Source organism: Homarus americanus, unplaced genomic scaffold (assembly GCF_018991925.1).
Source record: "Homarus americanus isolate GMGI-L3 unplaced genomic scaffold, GMGI_Hamer_2.0 scaffold25483, whole genome shotgun sequence".
NCBI lineage: Eukaryota > Metazoa > Arthropoda > Malacostraca > Decapoda > Nephropidae > Homarus > Homarus americanus.
Genome location: NW_024726235.1, coordinates 5,763,313 through 5,780,791, shown reverse-complemented (window position 1 = coordinate 5,780,791; position 17,479 = coordinate 5,763,313). Strand labels below are relative to the sequence as shown.

Sequence of the window (17,479 nt, the reverse complement as noted above, 5' to 3'; positions counted from 1 at the left end):
GTCTCCTGGCCCACTCAGAGAACGTGGCAAAGTTGGATTTTCATCCAACACTTATTGTAGGGGCATGCTACTGGCATGCCACCTATGCTGGAGTGAAGTGTGTTTCTGGTTGATGGTGGTGGAAAGGTGACAAAGCAAGGGAGAAAGACACAGAACTTGGGAATCAGGTCACATGACCTGTTTCCTGAGTTGAGAAAGGGTGGGGATTAGGATAGTCTTCTCGATGACAGTATTCAGGATCAACATATTTTCTACTGATGCTACAATTGGGCTTATAAATCATAAAGCTATTATTTCAGTCTACTGTTATAGATTGGAATAATAGTTAATTATAAGTCCAATTGTAGCTGGTCTGTAAAAATAAACACCACCATGTTATGCGCCACCACTCAACACTTGGCACATTACAATTTAAGAACAGACTTCTTATTGTTTTCATGTTTTATAATAAAAAAAAGAGTAAAGAGGGAGTACAAAACTGAATATAACTATTTTTCTGTCAATCATTGTCTTGCCTCTCCAAAAACAAAGAAAACATAACCTTGGAATAGTAAGCAAAATATAAAATATATATAACTTTATTATCATTTTAGTGCATGTCAAACATGGATAGAGGCATCATTTTATTATTATATTTTATATTTTACGGGAAAAATATAATATGAGGCAAGCTGAGGCAGCACAGTCCATTTCCAAGTCTGTGGAATCTTATCCTTCACTTCCTAACCCATTTCCTGTCATTTGACATACAAATAACTAGGGAGGAAAGCCTGAATGCTTAAATGTGTTCATAGCAGTCAGTAAATTGGAAGCATTTTTCATTTATAGGAATACAAAGGTTAAGCACTTAAATTAAAATGAATCAATTGAACTTAAAGTAAAATGCATTTTCAATATCTTCTGAGCATGAAGGAGTCAACATTTGTATTTTTTTTTACCCAGTTGATATTGTCAGTGTGGAAAACAGTTACTTGAGTCTGGTCCCTGGGGGTTTGGTACATCATGCAACCCCCTCTCCAAGGCAGATTCCCTATTTTGTCTTCAATAATGTTTTAATTATTACCAAACTGATCATGTCCAACCACCCCATACACAGTCAGTCTCAAATGAAGAAGTATGTGCTGAGTTACCACCTCCCCTCTCTCTTTGAAAAGGATGTCTGGCAGATATGGCAGTTTATCTGATAAAAAATGTATAGTTGCATTAAGGTGCATTAAGCACATGTTTACAATCTTTTTGTAATTGATAAAGATAATATGTTTACACTGTAAAAGACCTATAAAATGCTTAGTGGTTAACAACTACATCTAGCTAATCACAGAGAGTGTTATAAGTTGCCTAAAATTGACAATACTGTATAGCAATGTAACAGATGCATGATTTCTTAAGACAGGCTCCACACTGAAGAGACTGCAGTCTGTTAAATCCTCTTGCTTTACTGGCACTTAATTTGTGGTACCAAGGTGGCACAAATCCCTCGTATAGCATGTCTTTCAAGAGGCCCAAAGTGATTTTCTTGGGCAGTTCTGCTTTCTTTTGGACATGTGCCTCCTAGACTCTCTCTATATTGTAAAAGAAGCCTGGTAATAGGTTTTAAGGCAGATAATGTACACTAGTCACTTTGGAATGTTTAGGACAGTTGATCACTGAAGCAGTTTTTAAATTGCAAAATATATATTTCAGGTACCTGTAATTTAAAGTACCTAGTAAGTTTTAGGAACATACTGATCATACAACCTTTTTAATGCTAATAATATATCATTCATTTAATGCACTGCTGAAACTCACCAGTTGTTGAATCAGAGCTCTTGGTTTGTGAAAATAAAAGGTCAATTCTGAAACCCTGTTTGTTAACAGAGCCAAATTAGGAAGACTGTATAGTCAGCAAGCCAACAGTTTGAAAAACAGGTTACCAGGGGGTTTACAGTAGCTACTGCCTCAATGAGAATCGCATCCCATGCTTATTCATATACCTTTGGGACGCCAATTTTCCTAAAGAAACCAGAACTGTAGCTGGATTACTCTTAACCAAAGTACAGTCAAGAATTTAACCACAATTTTACTCTTTTCAGGGTAACTTCATTCCAAGTGTTTACAGAACTTTATTAATATTCTGTGCAAAATCAAAAGAAACTTGTATTTTTTTAAACTAGTAATTAACTTTTTAGATTTGTCAAAATTTTGGGTCTCTTTGGACTTGGATTTCAACCTGTAAACTTCCAGACTAAAAATACATAATAGACAAACTTATACTGTACCGTATGCCCCCCAAGTTCGCGGATTTTTACTTCTCGGTTCTCGGTTATTCGCGGATGACACCCTGGATGTACCCGAGAATGTCTGTGGGTAGTTTTAAAGTTGCCGGCATTTTCGCGGCTGGGACAGGGAGCCATTCATTCTAGAGACAGTAATTTTCTTTACCTGTATTGTAAATATGTGTGTGTGTCTACACACACAAAAAAAAAACCCATACAAATAAATAATAATGGGAAAACATTCTCACAAATAATCTGAAACAAATTTATTAAAAATGTGAGAGTCTACCCTCAAGTCCATTCTCTATTACAGTACTTTATTAGTAGGGCACAGACTTGAAGGTAGGCTGTCACATTTTTAATAAATTTTTTCTGATTATTTATGAGAGGATTTTCCTATTATTATTTATTTGTACGTGTTTTGTGTGTGTGTGTGTGTGTGTGTGTGTGTCTACACACACACACATATACAATACCAGAGGTAAGAGAAATAATTGTTCTAAGGGCAAACACAAAGAGAATATACAGTACATTTCCTTGTACGCAAGTAAAAATGACCCCGTCTGCAAATGTTATTCGCGGATTTAGCGATTCGCAGCCATTTGGAGAACCCAACCCCCACGAATTTGGGGTGCCCCCTGTACTTACATCAGAAATGAACAATTTGCAGTTATTGAAAAAATTGGGTATGAACTAATACTGTACAACACAAAATATTAGCATTCACTAACCATGCATATTTAGTACTAAAATGCTTTATCACAGTCTATCAAAGCTACTTCCAATATAAATCTATACTGTATATAATTTTCATTAGAGTTCCTGATATACAGATTACAAAAATAATTTTACAAGAGATAAGAATAGATGAAATCATATCTTCAAAGTACAGTACCTTCAACATTAGGTGCATATAAAAGTACATAATACAATCACGCATAATTAATAAATCGTACTTAAAAACAGTATGGACAATATATTACAGAATAAAATGGGTATTAAAAACAAAGAGGAAATTATTTCAATGTAAAATACGTACTTTTCTTAAAATACTTCAAGAAATGTCCGTTGTGGGGTAAACACAGTGAACAGAGAACTTTTTCTCAAAAATAAAATACTGTATGATATATAAATTACATATTCAGGTGGCTATTCCTTAGGCTAATGAGGCTGTCAACTCTTACCAAAGAGATCAAAATCTGCCATTCATTTTACTATTCCTCAAAGGCTAGTTCTTTAAAATCAACGGCCCAGATATTTCTTGAATGAGAACCTTGGAGGCAAAAGCAAGTAGAATACCAAAAGCTGCAGTGGAAATGGTGGAGTATGAAACAGTAAAGCCATAAACTGTCATCTGAAGTGGGGAATTCTGTAGTACATAAAGCATCTGCAATCTCCCCTCGAGAGGACAAATAAACTGAAATGAAAAATAGTAAAATAAAATAAGTGTCATTCCATTCAGTTATATACATGTACATTTAAAATACATCACAACATCAAGCAGGGTAAAAATTACTTTTTTTCCAGGTAATGGTAAGTTCCGGGGATGAAAGATTCTGGCTAATGGGGGATATTATTATATTTCCTCATTCAGTACACTCTATCCACTCTATCCACACTCGCAACTCACCCAACTATTCCCAGAGACTGTACTGTACAGTACTAAAACCCCATAATTCGTGCCCCTCTAATTCGAAATTACTCATAATTCGTAATGTTTTGCTGTTATAAAATATATATTTACAAATGTATATGGCGCACATGTTGGCATGGGATGCAACCACCAACCGGCTGCCTGAGTGCCAACAAATACAACAGTACGTATACAGTAATACCCCGCTTTACGGGTTTTTTTTTAACGCGTTTCTACATTTACGCGGTACCCCGCCAGAACCGGAATTCCCACTTCATGCGGTGCATCTACTCATATACGCGGGAAGCGGCACGGGCAGGGTGCGCACAAGGTCGCCCAGTCGTCAAAACATTACGGAGTTCTTCACCCGCCACCCACCACAGCCGGCCCAAGTCAGTGATAGTGAGGATATGGACTTATATGGACTTTGAGGGGTTTGACAAAGAGGCCCTGCAAGCCTCTGTGGTGGGTAGTGATACAAGTGATACAGGTGAGGGCCAATAATCTTCCCTCTGCCTCGGAACCAATCCCCCATCCCCGTGTGCCCAGCCATCTTTTCTGAATTGAAACATTTTATTTAGCCAGAAAAATACAGATACAGAGTGGATAATAATAACAATATTAACATGGCTGAGCCAGTTGAAAACCTGAGCTCTCTTTGAGGCATCTGATATATACTATACATTTATCTCAAGGAAGTATTATGTAACATTTAGTACCATCTGGAATAGTACAATAGCATGGTAGTAATACATACATCTCATAGTGTTACCACGGTTATCACTTCAATATTTATTTATTTATTTTATTATTTATTATTTTTTTTTATTTCTATTTTTTTATTATTATTTTGTTTATATATATACAGTATTACCCCGCTTTACGCGGTTTCACTTAACGCGATTTCTCGATTTTTCATATACGCGGTGCCTCGCCATAACCGAACTTTCACTTAACGCGGTTCATCTACTCATATACGCGGTGAAGTATAATTTTTTTTTTATTTAGCTCATAAAATTCATACAAATTACCGGGCCAGAATATAATTAACATTGCTGGAATTCTTACAATATGATGATCATTTTGAATATAAACATCATAGATTTTGCATTAGACATACAAATTTTAGATATAATGTTTACTCTGAGTAAATATGTTATCTTTTGTGCAAAATACGTATATGACATTTATATTCAAAATATTCCTGGTCTTACAAGGAATCCAGCAATGTCAATTATATTATCCTAACTTTAATCTGAGGTATTATTTAATACTAAATGTTAAAATCTAGTTTTTCACCCAACATTTCTCTTGTAGGGAGGGTTGGTGGGGGGTGGGGGGGAGGGTTGGGATGGACCGACCATCTGGCGTGGTTGGAAGAGGGGAGGAGGCAAGGTGGGGTACTTTGATTGACAGAGAGTGTCGTGAAGAATATTTTTTTTTATTAACTGAAGATATTTGTTTTAGCTCATAAAATTCATACAAATTACCCGGCCAGAATATAATTTACATTGCTGGAATTCTTACAATTTGATGATCATTTTGAATATAAACATCATAGATTTTGCATTAGACATACAAATTTTAGATATAATGTTTACTCTGAGTAAATATGTTCTCTTTTGTGCAAAATATATGACATTTATATTCAAAATATTCCTGGTCTTACAAGGAATCCAGCAATGTCAATTATATTATCCTAACTTTAGTTTGAGGTATTATTTATTAAAATCTAGTGGTTTTCCCCCCAAAATTTCACACAGAGGGAAGAGCCAGCAGTGTAGTGTGAGAAGAGGGGGAGGGAGTTGAGTCCATTATTTGAATGGACATTAACTTGGCGACTGTATTTCTCTTAAGTATTAATTGTGTGCATGTACCATCATAAAATTAAGATGTTATTTTTACTAGAACATAGGTATTGTGTCGGAAAAAGTAGAGTTTGGGGGTCGGGCCAGTCTCTATTGGAATTAATCCCATATGTTCTATTGTTCCATTTACGCGGATTTCACTTAACGCGGTACCCTGTGGGTTCAATTGACCGCTGTGTGTATATATATATATATATATATATATATATATATATATATATATATATATATATATATATATATATATACACACAGAAGTACCCCGCCGCTAGCTGTGATTGGTCTAATGTAACATGACGTGCCCTGCCACCAGAGGGTAGAAGTCGCTGACCTAGCAGGGCCTGTCTCATTCTTCTCAGTCCGCGTATACAGTTCTCTCTTGTGCCCGCTATTCCCCTCACAACTCACAATGGCTTCCGAGGGACCCCCACCACCAGAGAGAAACATTGAATTACCTGGACTAAGCCAGGATAATGTGAAGGAAATCATCGAGTTGGGGGAGAAAATTAAGCTCATCCTTGACAACGACCCAGACAAGCATCGGTATGAAGTGTCTAATAACCATCTGACGAAAGTTATGGAGCTGTATATCCAGATCTATCTCGACAACATCAATGCTAGTCGTCAATGTAGTATTGAGGACTTCCTCGCCCGCAACCCACCACAACCACAGCCAGCCCAAGTCAGTGATAGTGATATTGACAGTGAGGATATGGACTTTGAGGGGTTTGTCTGGGAGGCCCTGCAAACCTCTGCGAGTAGTGAAAGTGAAAGTGATTCACCGGAGGGCAACTAATCTGCCCTCTGCCTCGGAACCAGCCGCCATCCACGTGTGCCGACCCAGCTTTTCTACTAACGTGTTAAAAAACCTAATATTATTGATATTTCTCTTAATTATTAATTGTGTGTGCACACCATCATAAAATTAAGATGTTATTTTTACTACAACATACGTATTGTGTCTGAAAAGTGGAGTTTGGGGGTCGGCCCAGTCTCTATTTCAATTAATCCCACATGTTCTGTTATTTCATTTACGCGGGCCTCCACGGGTTCAATTGACCGCGTAAATGCATATTATACTGTATGCGTCACGCGTGTCGGTCAACTCACGTTGGTCAGTCGTGGAGTGTGCATCTATGGTCTACCGTGCAAGCTCTTTTCCACTTGTTTTTCCATTATTGCCCAGTGTTTGAGCCATTATATCTGATAACCCTAAATCTGGTACTGTACTTAGAAACATTTAAATTTTGATTGGGGCAGAAAACAGAAAAGTACTGTTGTTTTATTTTTTCCCCCTTGGGAGAAGGTGTCTCTCTCATATTTCATAAAATCTCATAATTCATGAGGGTTAGAGCCCATTATTTCAAATTATGGGGTTTTTACTGTACATTTCTCCAGGAACAAGAAGAGATACAGTATCTCAGCCACTGATGCTACTTTTGATTCTGGGTTAATCCCCACCACCTACTAAATCCCAATACAGATATTTTCTTCCTATCAAGATATTTCAGTTGAATTATCACAGTTTTAACATTTTAAAAACAGTTTTAATTTTGCCAAATTTCTACTATACTGTCAAGGGCTGTAATAAAACGGCAAAAAATATTTTCCTCAAATTAATGTCATGAGTGAGGAAATAGTTAATAGAGCAAATAGTTAAAAAAATTACCTATGATTAATTGAAGCTGATGAAATACAATGACTTGTGGAAAATTATAAAACTTTAATACTTTTTAATGTTATTCTCACCATTTCCAGCAGAGTTCAACAAATCTGAATCTTTGCTAAAGTAATGTTTTGATATTTTTATCACAAAATTTTTTACATTAGAGAACACTAGCTAGAAAAAAGTTAATATTTCATTATATTCACCTTCAAAAGCCGAAGCCCCTCCTGATTAACCTCTGCATAAGCAGATGACAGGAGTGGAAGCAGGGATAGAGGCAGGAAGAAGTTGGCAAGGTCAATAAGTGTTGGATTGCAAGTTAACCATAACACAAGATTCATAGCCAACCATACTATCACCAGGGAGATGACTGACATCATCCATCTTTGTAGTGCTACAGATGACAGCCTGAGACGTGCCTGCAACAACACTGCTTTTAGTGCGAGATGTAAATAATTGAAGAGTAAAAATAATATACCTGTACACTCTTGGACTACAGTCGTGGACAGCTACATGCAACTGAAACTAGTGAGTTCTGGCAATGAGGAATTTTTTAACTGCATGTGATTTTAAATTCACTGTAGCATTTTATTTATTTTATTTGTGTGAAACTTATTAAACTTCTTATTTTATTTATAAATCATATCACAGTTTTAGCTTAAGATTTTCCTCACTACAGTACCATAGGTCACATGTGTAGGTTCTATGTGGCTGCCCTAGACTTTAGTCTTAGAGTGCATTGTACTTGTAACACTGTTTCTTAATGAGGTTTTTAAAGTTCAATAAAATATCTTAAATAAATAACTGATGGACTTACACCCTAAAGTAAAAGTACAGGTGCTCCTCTACTTAAGAATGTTCAACTTACAAACTTTCAGAGATACAAACATCATCACTGAGGGGGGGGGGGTTACCTGCCAGAACAGGTGTTTAATGTGGATGAGACTGGATTATTTTGAAGAAAATTCCAGATAGAGCAAACATTACCTAAGAGGAGAAGAGTGAGCCAAGTTTAAAGGCTGTACAGTGACCCCTCGTTTAACGAACACCTCGGTTAACGTAATTTCGATTAACGAACTGCCTTCCATAAGGATCTTCAATTCGGTTAACGAAAAAAAATTCGGTTAACGAAGTTCTTACGAACCGACCTCAACATGTTTTCGCTTGCACTGACCGGGCAACCAGCTTTAGTATCAGTCCGCCAATACATTAATCGGTTCTAGGGCTTAAATTCCTTACTATTTTAGTAAATATCAAGAAGTTTATACTATTCAATAATTTTAAAAGTTTAATATTCAATTTTTTAGTCATTTTAACAATTATTGAACATAACTGAAGGTAAAGTGACTAGTTTAATGCGCGGCATCCAGCCTCTTAACACAGCAAACAGGAGTTAGTCTCTCTCTGTTTTCACTGGAGGTAACATCTTGCTTGAGACTCTCTTCAACTAAACGCTTTTTTTCTGTGTTTCCAAGCAAATTATTGGTCATTTTGAAATATATTTTACATATTGACAATATATAATGCAGTGCAGTGTTGATTTAAAGAAAATAATCTTGAATTACACCAAGAGAGCTAAAATTTTATGGGTGAAATGGCACCATGGGGTGTGCCTTCTCTTCTTCCTTCTCCTCCACCCCCCATTCTAAATCCCATCATCATCATCATCATCCAGGAGCCTTCTACATACACACCTCAAAGTAAGTGAACTTTTCTACCATTTTTGTTGAATTTAGGAAATTTTCGGTGAGCTGGAACCAATTACCCAAAAACCCATTGAAACAATGGTTTCGGTTAACGAACTTTTCGGTTAATGAACGACCTTCTGGAACGGATTGAGTTCGTTAACGGAGGGGTCACTGTATTAAAGGGTATAGCTGTACTAAATATCTATAATCTTTAAATTTTTTACAATATGTTTGGTATCTACAAGAGTAAAATTGGACTTGCAAACAAGCCTCAGGAACATAACTCGTTCATAAGTTGAGCACCTGTAGTTATATGCATCTCAGTGACAAAACAAGCCTTAACTCCCCCCTCCAAAACTAAATAAAATTGAGGTGCCAATGGACAGTTGAAAGAGTGAGCTAGCTCTAACAGGATTTAGGATCAGCATTTTAGAAAAATAATTACTGTCTTTTATGGCATATAAGACTCATCCCCCATTTCAGTTGGGAATATTTCAGAAATAAACTTTTGTGTGTATTTTCCTCCTGAAGCCATAGTTTTCTTAAAATAATTTATACAGTACCAGTAACTGTGAGGAATAAATAAAAATAATACCAATATATAAGTTAAAAAATATTACTGTACCCGTACTGTATTCCCACGTGGCTGATAGTCAACAAAATTTGTCTATTCTATAGGAATACAGAGTTATTTGCAAACCCGCTTATCCGCAACTGACATTTTAATATACTTACTCAATATTCGCAAAGCATACCCCACTTATTCACAGATGAAAAATTTGATACCCTATACTATAATATACTAGTATATTTCAAACCGGGCAGGCTAGCCGCAGTTCTCATATTCTGATCCCTATACGGTATTGCAATGAACCACCATTATATTACAACAACCCTTATGTACCATACCACAGCCCCTATATTATGACAAAATAATTCACCACTCACTTGAATCTTCCAATATTTAAAGAGTATCTCAGAGTTGCTCATCAGAGGTACTGGTCTAACATGTGACCCAGATGTGGTATTACTACTGGATATGCTCACCTGTAATAAAGGCATCTGATTAACTCTTTCTATAATTCTCTATACAGTATAGGATTACAGTGACACATAGAAATACTGGACACATGTACATGTGGAAAGTCATATGAATGGCCTGAGATACTGTTTTTCTGGGAAAATTATTCAGAAATAAAGTACAGTGGTCCCTCAATTAACGAGCGGTTCAATTTATGAGATTTCAGTTAACGAATTACCCCCCATAAGGATTTTCAGTTCTATTAACGAGTACATCTTCTATTAACGACAGCCTTACGAAAAACACGCTTTGTCGTGTGCATCAGCTGATCGGCTAGTCCGCCAATACAGTCCAGTAATCGGTCCTATGTTTACATTAGTTTCCAGTGGAGTAAATATCAAGAAAGTTGTGCTGTTGAATATTTTTGTACTTTTTATATTAAAATTATTGGTCATTCTGAAATTTAGTTAACATATTGATAATATATACAGTACAGGGAACAATTTTTGTGCACCCAACAGCTGACTGAATCACCCACCAACGCTTCTCAGTTTAACTTTGTTTACAGTGGAGTGAACATCGAGTTTGTTGGTCTCTTGAATATTTTTGCATTTTTACTTTAAAATTATTGACCATTCTGAAATTTAGTTAACATATTGATAATAAATGTATTCAGTGCCGAAATTATTAAGAAATATGAAGAAGGCATTAGAACCAATGCACTCTGTAAAGAATATGGCATGTCATCATCGACTGCCTCTACAATCAGCTGTTTGCTATGTAAACAAAGCTGCCGGTAATACAACATATTCACCTCAAATTAAGTTAAAATACAGTATTCTATTGTTTTTTATTTATTATTGTACAGTACTGTATTTAGTTTATATTTAATGTTTTGTTAATTCCATTACCGGTGAACAATACTTTGTATGTACCTTTTCTGTGAGTTAGAACCAATTACCCAATATCTCATTGAAATAATGGATTCAATGAACGAAATTTTCAGTTAACGACTGACTCTGTGGAACCAATTGTGCTTGTTAATCGAGGGACCACTGTATTGTATGCCAGATTAAGAATGGCAAAACAATCGTTACACTCAGGTGAGGCAGTAACCTGCAGATACATGTCCGGGACAAACAAAAGATGATAGGCTACCAAAGACTGTATAGATTTATAATTAATTACTGTAAATTAAATGTTTATAATCATTTATCTAATTTATTATACTATAAAATACTGTATATTAATATCTTTATTTATAATATACGTATACATAAACACAGTTTGTGTGTTAGTATAGTTTCTATTATGGAAGAAATGCTTGAAAATATAAATACACTTTATAGATCATCATTTTAATCTGAAGATATACTGGAGGTATTAACAATTATTCAATAAAAATTTATAAGGCTTCAAAGTTCTTTCATTTCAATGTGTACCTGCATGTCCACATATTATGCTGAGGTTAACAATAATCACTATCAACTCCTAGTGCCCAGTACTACTAGAGATAAGCTACCTTTTTTCTATGAATTTGTGTGTACCGTATAGTGCTACAGTATATGTGAGGAAATTGTAATCACTCAATCAAATGGTATGGTTGTCAATATAAGGTGATAAGAAAGAGTCTATGAAAGAGCAGCAGTGAATAAATGCACTTACATGAAGCCTCTCAATGATCTGGCTGAATATATTTATACATACAGCAAACCCCGGATATAACAAACCTCGATATAGTGAATTTTTACTTTAACAAATCATGTGGGCCTTTCGAACATTTGTTAAGTGGGCTATGTTATGTATAAAGTGTAAAAAGTAGTGTGTAGTGTTTCAGTAGTTACCTAGCACTGGCCACCTTAACATCACCAGGCAACAACTGCAGATTCAGCCTCAGAAAGGTAAATACAGCTACATTTAGTACCATACAGTAATATCTCTGTTAGCCGGAATCCCTCAAACACGGAACTCTCCAATAGCCGGAATTGAAATTTGCTCATAATTTTTCCGGAAATTCCCTTAATTCCAGGTTTGGGAAAAAATTCTGAGGTTGAAAGTTAGAAGCATTTTCTGAAAATTAGAAAACAAATCTGAAAAATCTGTCCAAATTTTTATTTCTGGGTTCAGGAGCAAATATCGATTATAAAATAATGTGCAATTACCAGAAAATCTAAGAAAATTGCAAGTAAATCACTCAAAATCTTTCTGCTCAGGGCCTGGAGACAAGGGTTCCCGGCATTATGAAAGACTGCACCATGTTTAGCTGCATCCTCACGTGGTTGGTGCGTAGGTGGGAAGACCTACCGTTTAGGTAACGCTGGATTTTTCTGCTTATGGTCTATGTATTATTACTGTGCAAATAAAAAAATTTTTTAAATGTACATACAGCACTAAAAAAGTAAAATAATAAAGTAGTAAATCAATGTAATTCTGAGCTGAGATAACGAGGTAAAGGGTGAGGTGACGGAGTCAGGTGGTGAATTGACATACCAAGACACTTACACACCACACACATTAACAGCACTACTAAGCCACAGTCTTATAACATCTTACTATATGATTTCTATTATAAAATTAATTAATACATGATGGCTCAATTTGGCTATTTTTACACTTTGACAAATGCTCAGTGAATAAACCAGGACATATGGAGACGCATTATACACTTGGATTCCTGGGCCGGCGGAAGTTGTTTGGACACTCTTCCTAGTCCCCTTCGTCCCTGTTCACCTAGCAGTAAAGTAGGTACCTGGTGTAAATCGAAAGTTGCGAATTCGTATTCAGGGACAAGTTGTTGGAGCTTCCAATAACTTGATGACATAAAAAAACACTGACTCTTCAGGCTTCTACGCCCTTGACTCTTCAGACTTCTACGCCCTTAACTCATGAGACATAAAGGCAAGCATGAACTTAGCATGCTTCCCTGTTGGGCACTGTAAATGCTTCTGTGCTTCACCTTACACAAGGATGTAGGGGAGTGCCCAATAAATGGGGAAAAAAATAAATAAAAAAAAAAAAAATTATACACTTGTGATGTCACGAAGCTTCGCAACTGCAACCACAACTCCTGAGAAACCACATAAATTATCACAACCTGTACTCAAATGATCTAAGTTAATTACTAAAATTATTATGTCTACTGCAAATTAGGGATGTTTATACGTACTCTAATTAATCACTATCTGGCAAGAATTCCAGCAATGCAAGTTATATTCTCCTAAATCAAGTCAGTTAAATTTTATAAGCAAAAAAATTAAACACCTCTACCTTTTATAATCCTTGAGTCACTAACAACTATGTAGTATGCATTAAACTCCCCTCCTGGCTGTCAACACCTCACCCCCCCTCCCTCTTCCAGCCAGCAGGGGTGGGTGAAGGTAGTTTTAGGCTTAAAGTTTTCTTATAAAATGTTAGAATTGACATAGAATATAACTTGCATTGCTGGAATCCTTGCAAGATAGCGATTAATTTTAGGATAACCATCTCATAGGTTTTGCACAAGCAATAAAATTTTTAGTCCTTTAGCATAGTACATTTGAGTACAAAATGAATACAGTAACATGTTGCTCAAAATTATTGCTTTTTCACAGGGAAAAGTCTGTATAACTAACCCCAGTGGTCAGAATATTATGATGTCGAATGTTACAGAGTATTTAAAATATATTCTTTGTTTTGTTCTGTATACGGTACAGAGACTTGGGGACAGAAACTGTAATAATTTGAGCTTATTAATACGAGTACAGTACCCTTCATATACAGTAAAGATGACAGGATCTGCTGGTGAGTACAATATATACAGTAGTATACAGTCGGCCCTTCACATACGTGGATTTAGCATTCACGGATTCGCAAATACATGGATTGCCCCACGGGAGGAATATTCTGTACATTGAAGTACATTCAAATCGCGCGTGGCACCGAACACTGTACACCGCCCGCTCCCGCTACCTCACACACACACGCATAGCGCGTCGTCACCCCACCCCCCCTCACTCAGTCAGTCTCGCTGTAAACATGCTTGTGTTGACATCAGCATTGTAGTTGCAAAAATATTACATTTCTGTGAATGTATTATATCAAGCACAGTATGAATAGAATATCACTAATATAATAGCATTTTAACCGAAAACTATTCAAAAAACGAGTAACATATCTTGAACATCGGAAGGTTAGGTAAAGTCTTTTGTTTTCATGTAGTTTATCCTAATTTACATTGAAATACATTACGTTTCAACAAAACGACTATTTATTTCTGAGAATATGGAAAAGTAATATTTTTGCTGAAATGATGTATGTATTACAGTGGAAAGTGACGAAAGCAATGACTTTCGCTTTCTTTCGTTCAAAAGATGTTACCGTAATCGCTTTTCGAATGGTTTTCAGTTAAAAAACTGTTGTATTACAATAATATTCTATCCTAATTCACTTGTAATGCAAGTTTTTTAACTGAAAACCATTCGAAAAGCGATTACGGTAACATCTTTTGAACGAAAGAAAGCGAAAGTCATTGTTTTCGTCACGATTTTATCCCACTTTTCACTGTAATACGTACGTCATTTTAGCAAAAATATTAAATTTCCGTGATTGTAGTATATCAAGCACAGTATGAATAGAATATCATTGTAATATAACAGTATTTTAACCAAAAACTATTAAAACGAGTAACATCTCTTGAACATCGGAAGGTTAGGTAAAGTCTTTTGTTTTCGTCATGTATTTTATCCTATTTTACATTGAAATACATCACGTTTCAGCAAAACTACTATTTATTTTTGAGAATATATTCATTCAGGCGCAGTTTAGGTAAAATATACATGTGATGTAACAGTTTTTTAACTGAAAACGATTCGAAAAACACGTACCCTCTAGCCCTGTTCAAGGAGAAGACTGGGAGGAGCTGTTTGGTGCTGAAGACGATGACAAGGAAAATGATTTTGATGGATTTTAATGAAAATATTCAGAAATATGGTATCTTAGTATTTATTCAAGTGAATTAGGATAGAATATTATTGTAATACAACAGTAGTGACGATGTGGAGGAGGTGGAGGGATAGAGCGGGGAGGAGTGGTGACGCTGGAGGCGGGAGCAGGGACGAGTGGAGATGCCACCCAGTACATTACGGGTGTACAGTATTAATTGCTTTTATAGCTCTTCTTGCATTTTAATATTAAATACTGTACATTACGTTTCAACAAAACTACTATTTATTTCTGAGAATATGGAAATGTAATATTTTTTGCTGAAATGACGTACGTATTACAGTGGAAAGTGGGATAAAATTGTGACGATAGCAATGACTTTCGCTTTCTTTCGTTCAAAAGATGTTACCGTAATCGCTTTTTGAATGGTTTTCAGTTGCGGGATTATGAGGCTAATGATAGGATAGAATATTATTGTAATACAGTACAACAGTTTTTAGCTGAAAACCATTCGAAAAGCGATTACGGTAAAATCTTTTGAACAACGAAAGAAAGCGAAAGTCATTGTTTTCGTCATGATTTTATCCCACTTTCCACTGTAATATGTACGTCATTTCAGCCAAAATATTACATTTCCATATTTATTTCTGAAAATATATTCATTCAGTCACAGCTAAGGTAAAATATACTTGTGATGTAATATTTTAATGAAAATACGGTATCGTAGTTTTCTTTTGTTTCAAATTTAATTAACAAAGCTTGACGTTTCAAATGAAATGAACAAAAATTTATGTACAGTATCTATAAATAAACTTTAAAAAATGAATACTTTATGTTTTACATCGTCCTGTGCATACCATACCATGCATTTGGCTACTTTGCGCTTGCTATGATGACGCAAGAGATCTGCCCTGGCAACTGTACCGACACTTACAGCTGGTGGTGCATTGGTGAGTCGTTTCCATTGTTTACTGGTATTTACTGGTAAATATTTTTCAACCTAACGAAACTATGACCGTTTAGAGGTCGACCCCCAATTTTTTGCCAAATAATTTGGTCATAAAAATTCATACACACGGGTATATATGGTAAATAAGGACATGGGGGCCAGGGTTTTTTTTAGGGCAGCAATAATACACGGATTTTTAACATTCACGGGTATCTCTGTTACCTAACCCCCATGTATGTTAAGGGCCGACTGTACATTATTATGTTTACAGTATGAACAATATTGCATACGTACAATGGAGTTTGCGTAAAAAACTACAGCTCCTGCGACCTGCCTCGTTTACTCTTGGAAAAATAATACCACACTGTCTTTGCTGTAACACAGCTCTATTCAGGCCCATATCATATAGAGATTTTCTTTTTTAAATGTATTTATTTAACTAAACATTTTGATAAAGTATTCAGGATTATTTTGTTAAAAGAATGGTGTCTAATGAAATTAGAATGATTTTATTGACTCCAGTATCAACATTTCTTACTTCTTTTTTTTCAATAAAAGAATAGAATTCCCATCATTATATCATATCAAAATATTTCGTTTAAGAATATCTTATTGGAAACATCTTGGAGAGAATTTATTAAGGATTATTATGGTATCAAATTCATCTCCCCATCACAATTAGCCATGCTTGAGTGAGGAAGGTGGGGGGGGGGTGGAAGTGACCACACGACCTTGCCCCCTCACCCCCAAAACAAGTTCGACTCCCCCACTCTCAGCACACACACACACACACACACACACACACACACACGCAAGCACGCACGCACACCAAGAGAATTAAGACAGCAAGCATGAGAAGTGAGGGTCTTATTGTGTGACACATCTGTGTGTGTGTGACTAATATCAGCTGTTGAGGAGCGCTTGACAACACTCATTTCCACTCCATCTCTAATCACCCACACTTTTCTGCTTTCTCACTCCATGTTTTAAATTGTTATGTAACACAATGTTGAAGGGATACAACTTTGCTCATTTATACTTATCACAATCTCCCTAAAATTACTTTAGGTTTCGTGTTTATTCAAGACCTCTTCAGGTCATGAGACCCACTAATCCCCCGGCCAAGAAAGGGTGACCTGACATTCCATCAGGTCAGTAATACGAGACCACTAATCCCCCACCCACCTCCACCTGACATTGCATCAGGTCAGTTACACGAGATCCAGTTATCCCCCACAACTCCATGGGAGTGGAAAATACCAGTCATTGCTGTAACACACAGTTTCATTCACGCCCATATCATATAGATTTTGAATTTTTAAATATATTTATTTAAGCAAACTTTTAGATAAACTATTCTGGATTATGATAGTAAAGAAATGGAGTTTCTAAATTATAATTGCATTTACGGACTCCAGTAGTTTAGACTCAAGGTAAACATCCCCAGCACCTAGACACGTTCTGGGGAAGTAGGCTAGT

At 36.0% G+C, this 17,479-nt stretch overlaps 1 protein-coding gene across 5 annotated transcripts in view; it reads right to left on the bottom strand.

Moving 5' to 3' along the window:
* Window positions 1-2,472: 2,472 nt before the first annotated feature.
* LOC121865472 overlaps window positions 2,473-17,479 on the bottom strand; it is a 45,090-nt gene continuing 30,083 nt past the window's right edge. For all 5 annotated transcript variants that reach the window (XM_042364943.1, XM_042364944.1, XM_042364941.1 and 2 more), the window contains 3 exons: window positions 10,059-10,157; window positions 7,629-7,841; window positions 2,473-3,672 (listed from right to left, as the gene is read on the bottom strand). In XM_042364943.1, coding sequence (XP_042220877.1) covers window positions 3,484-3,672; window positions 7,629-7,841; window positions 10,059-10,157 — 501 coding nt within the window. In that variant the 3' untranslated portion in view covers window positions 2,473-3,483. The remainder of the gene's footprint in view (window positions 3,673-7,628; window positions 7,842-10,058; window positions 10,158-17,479) is intronic.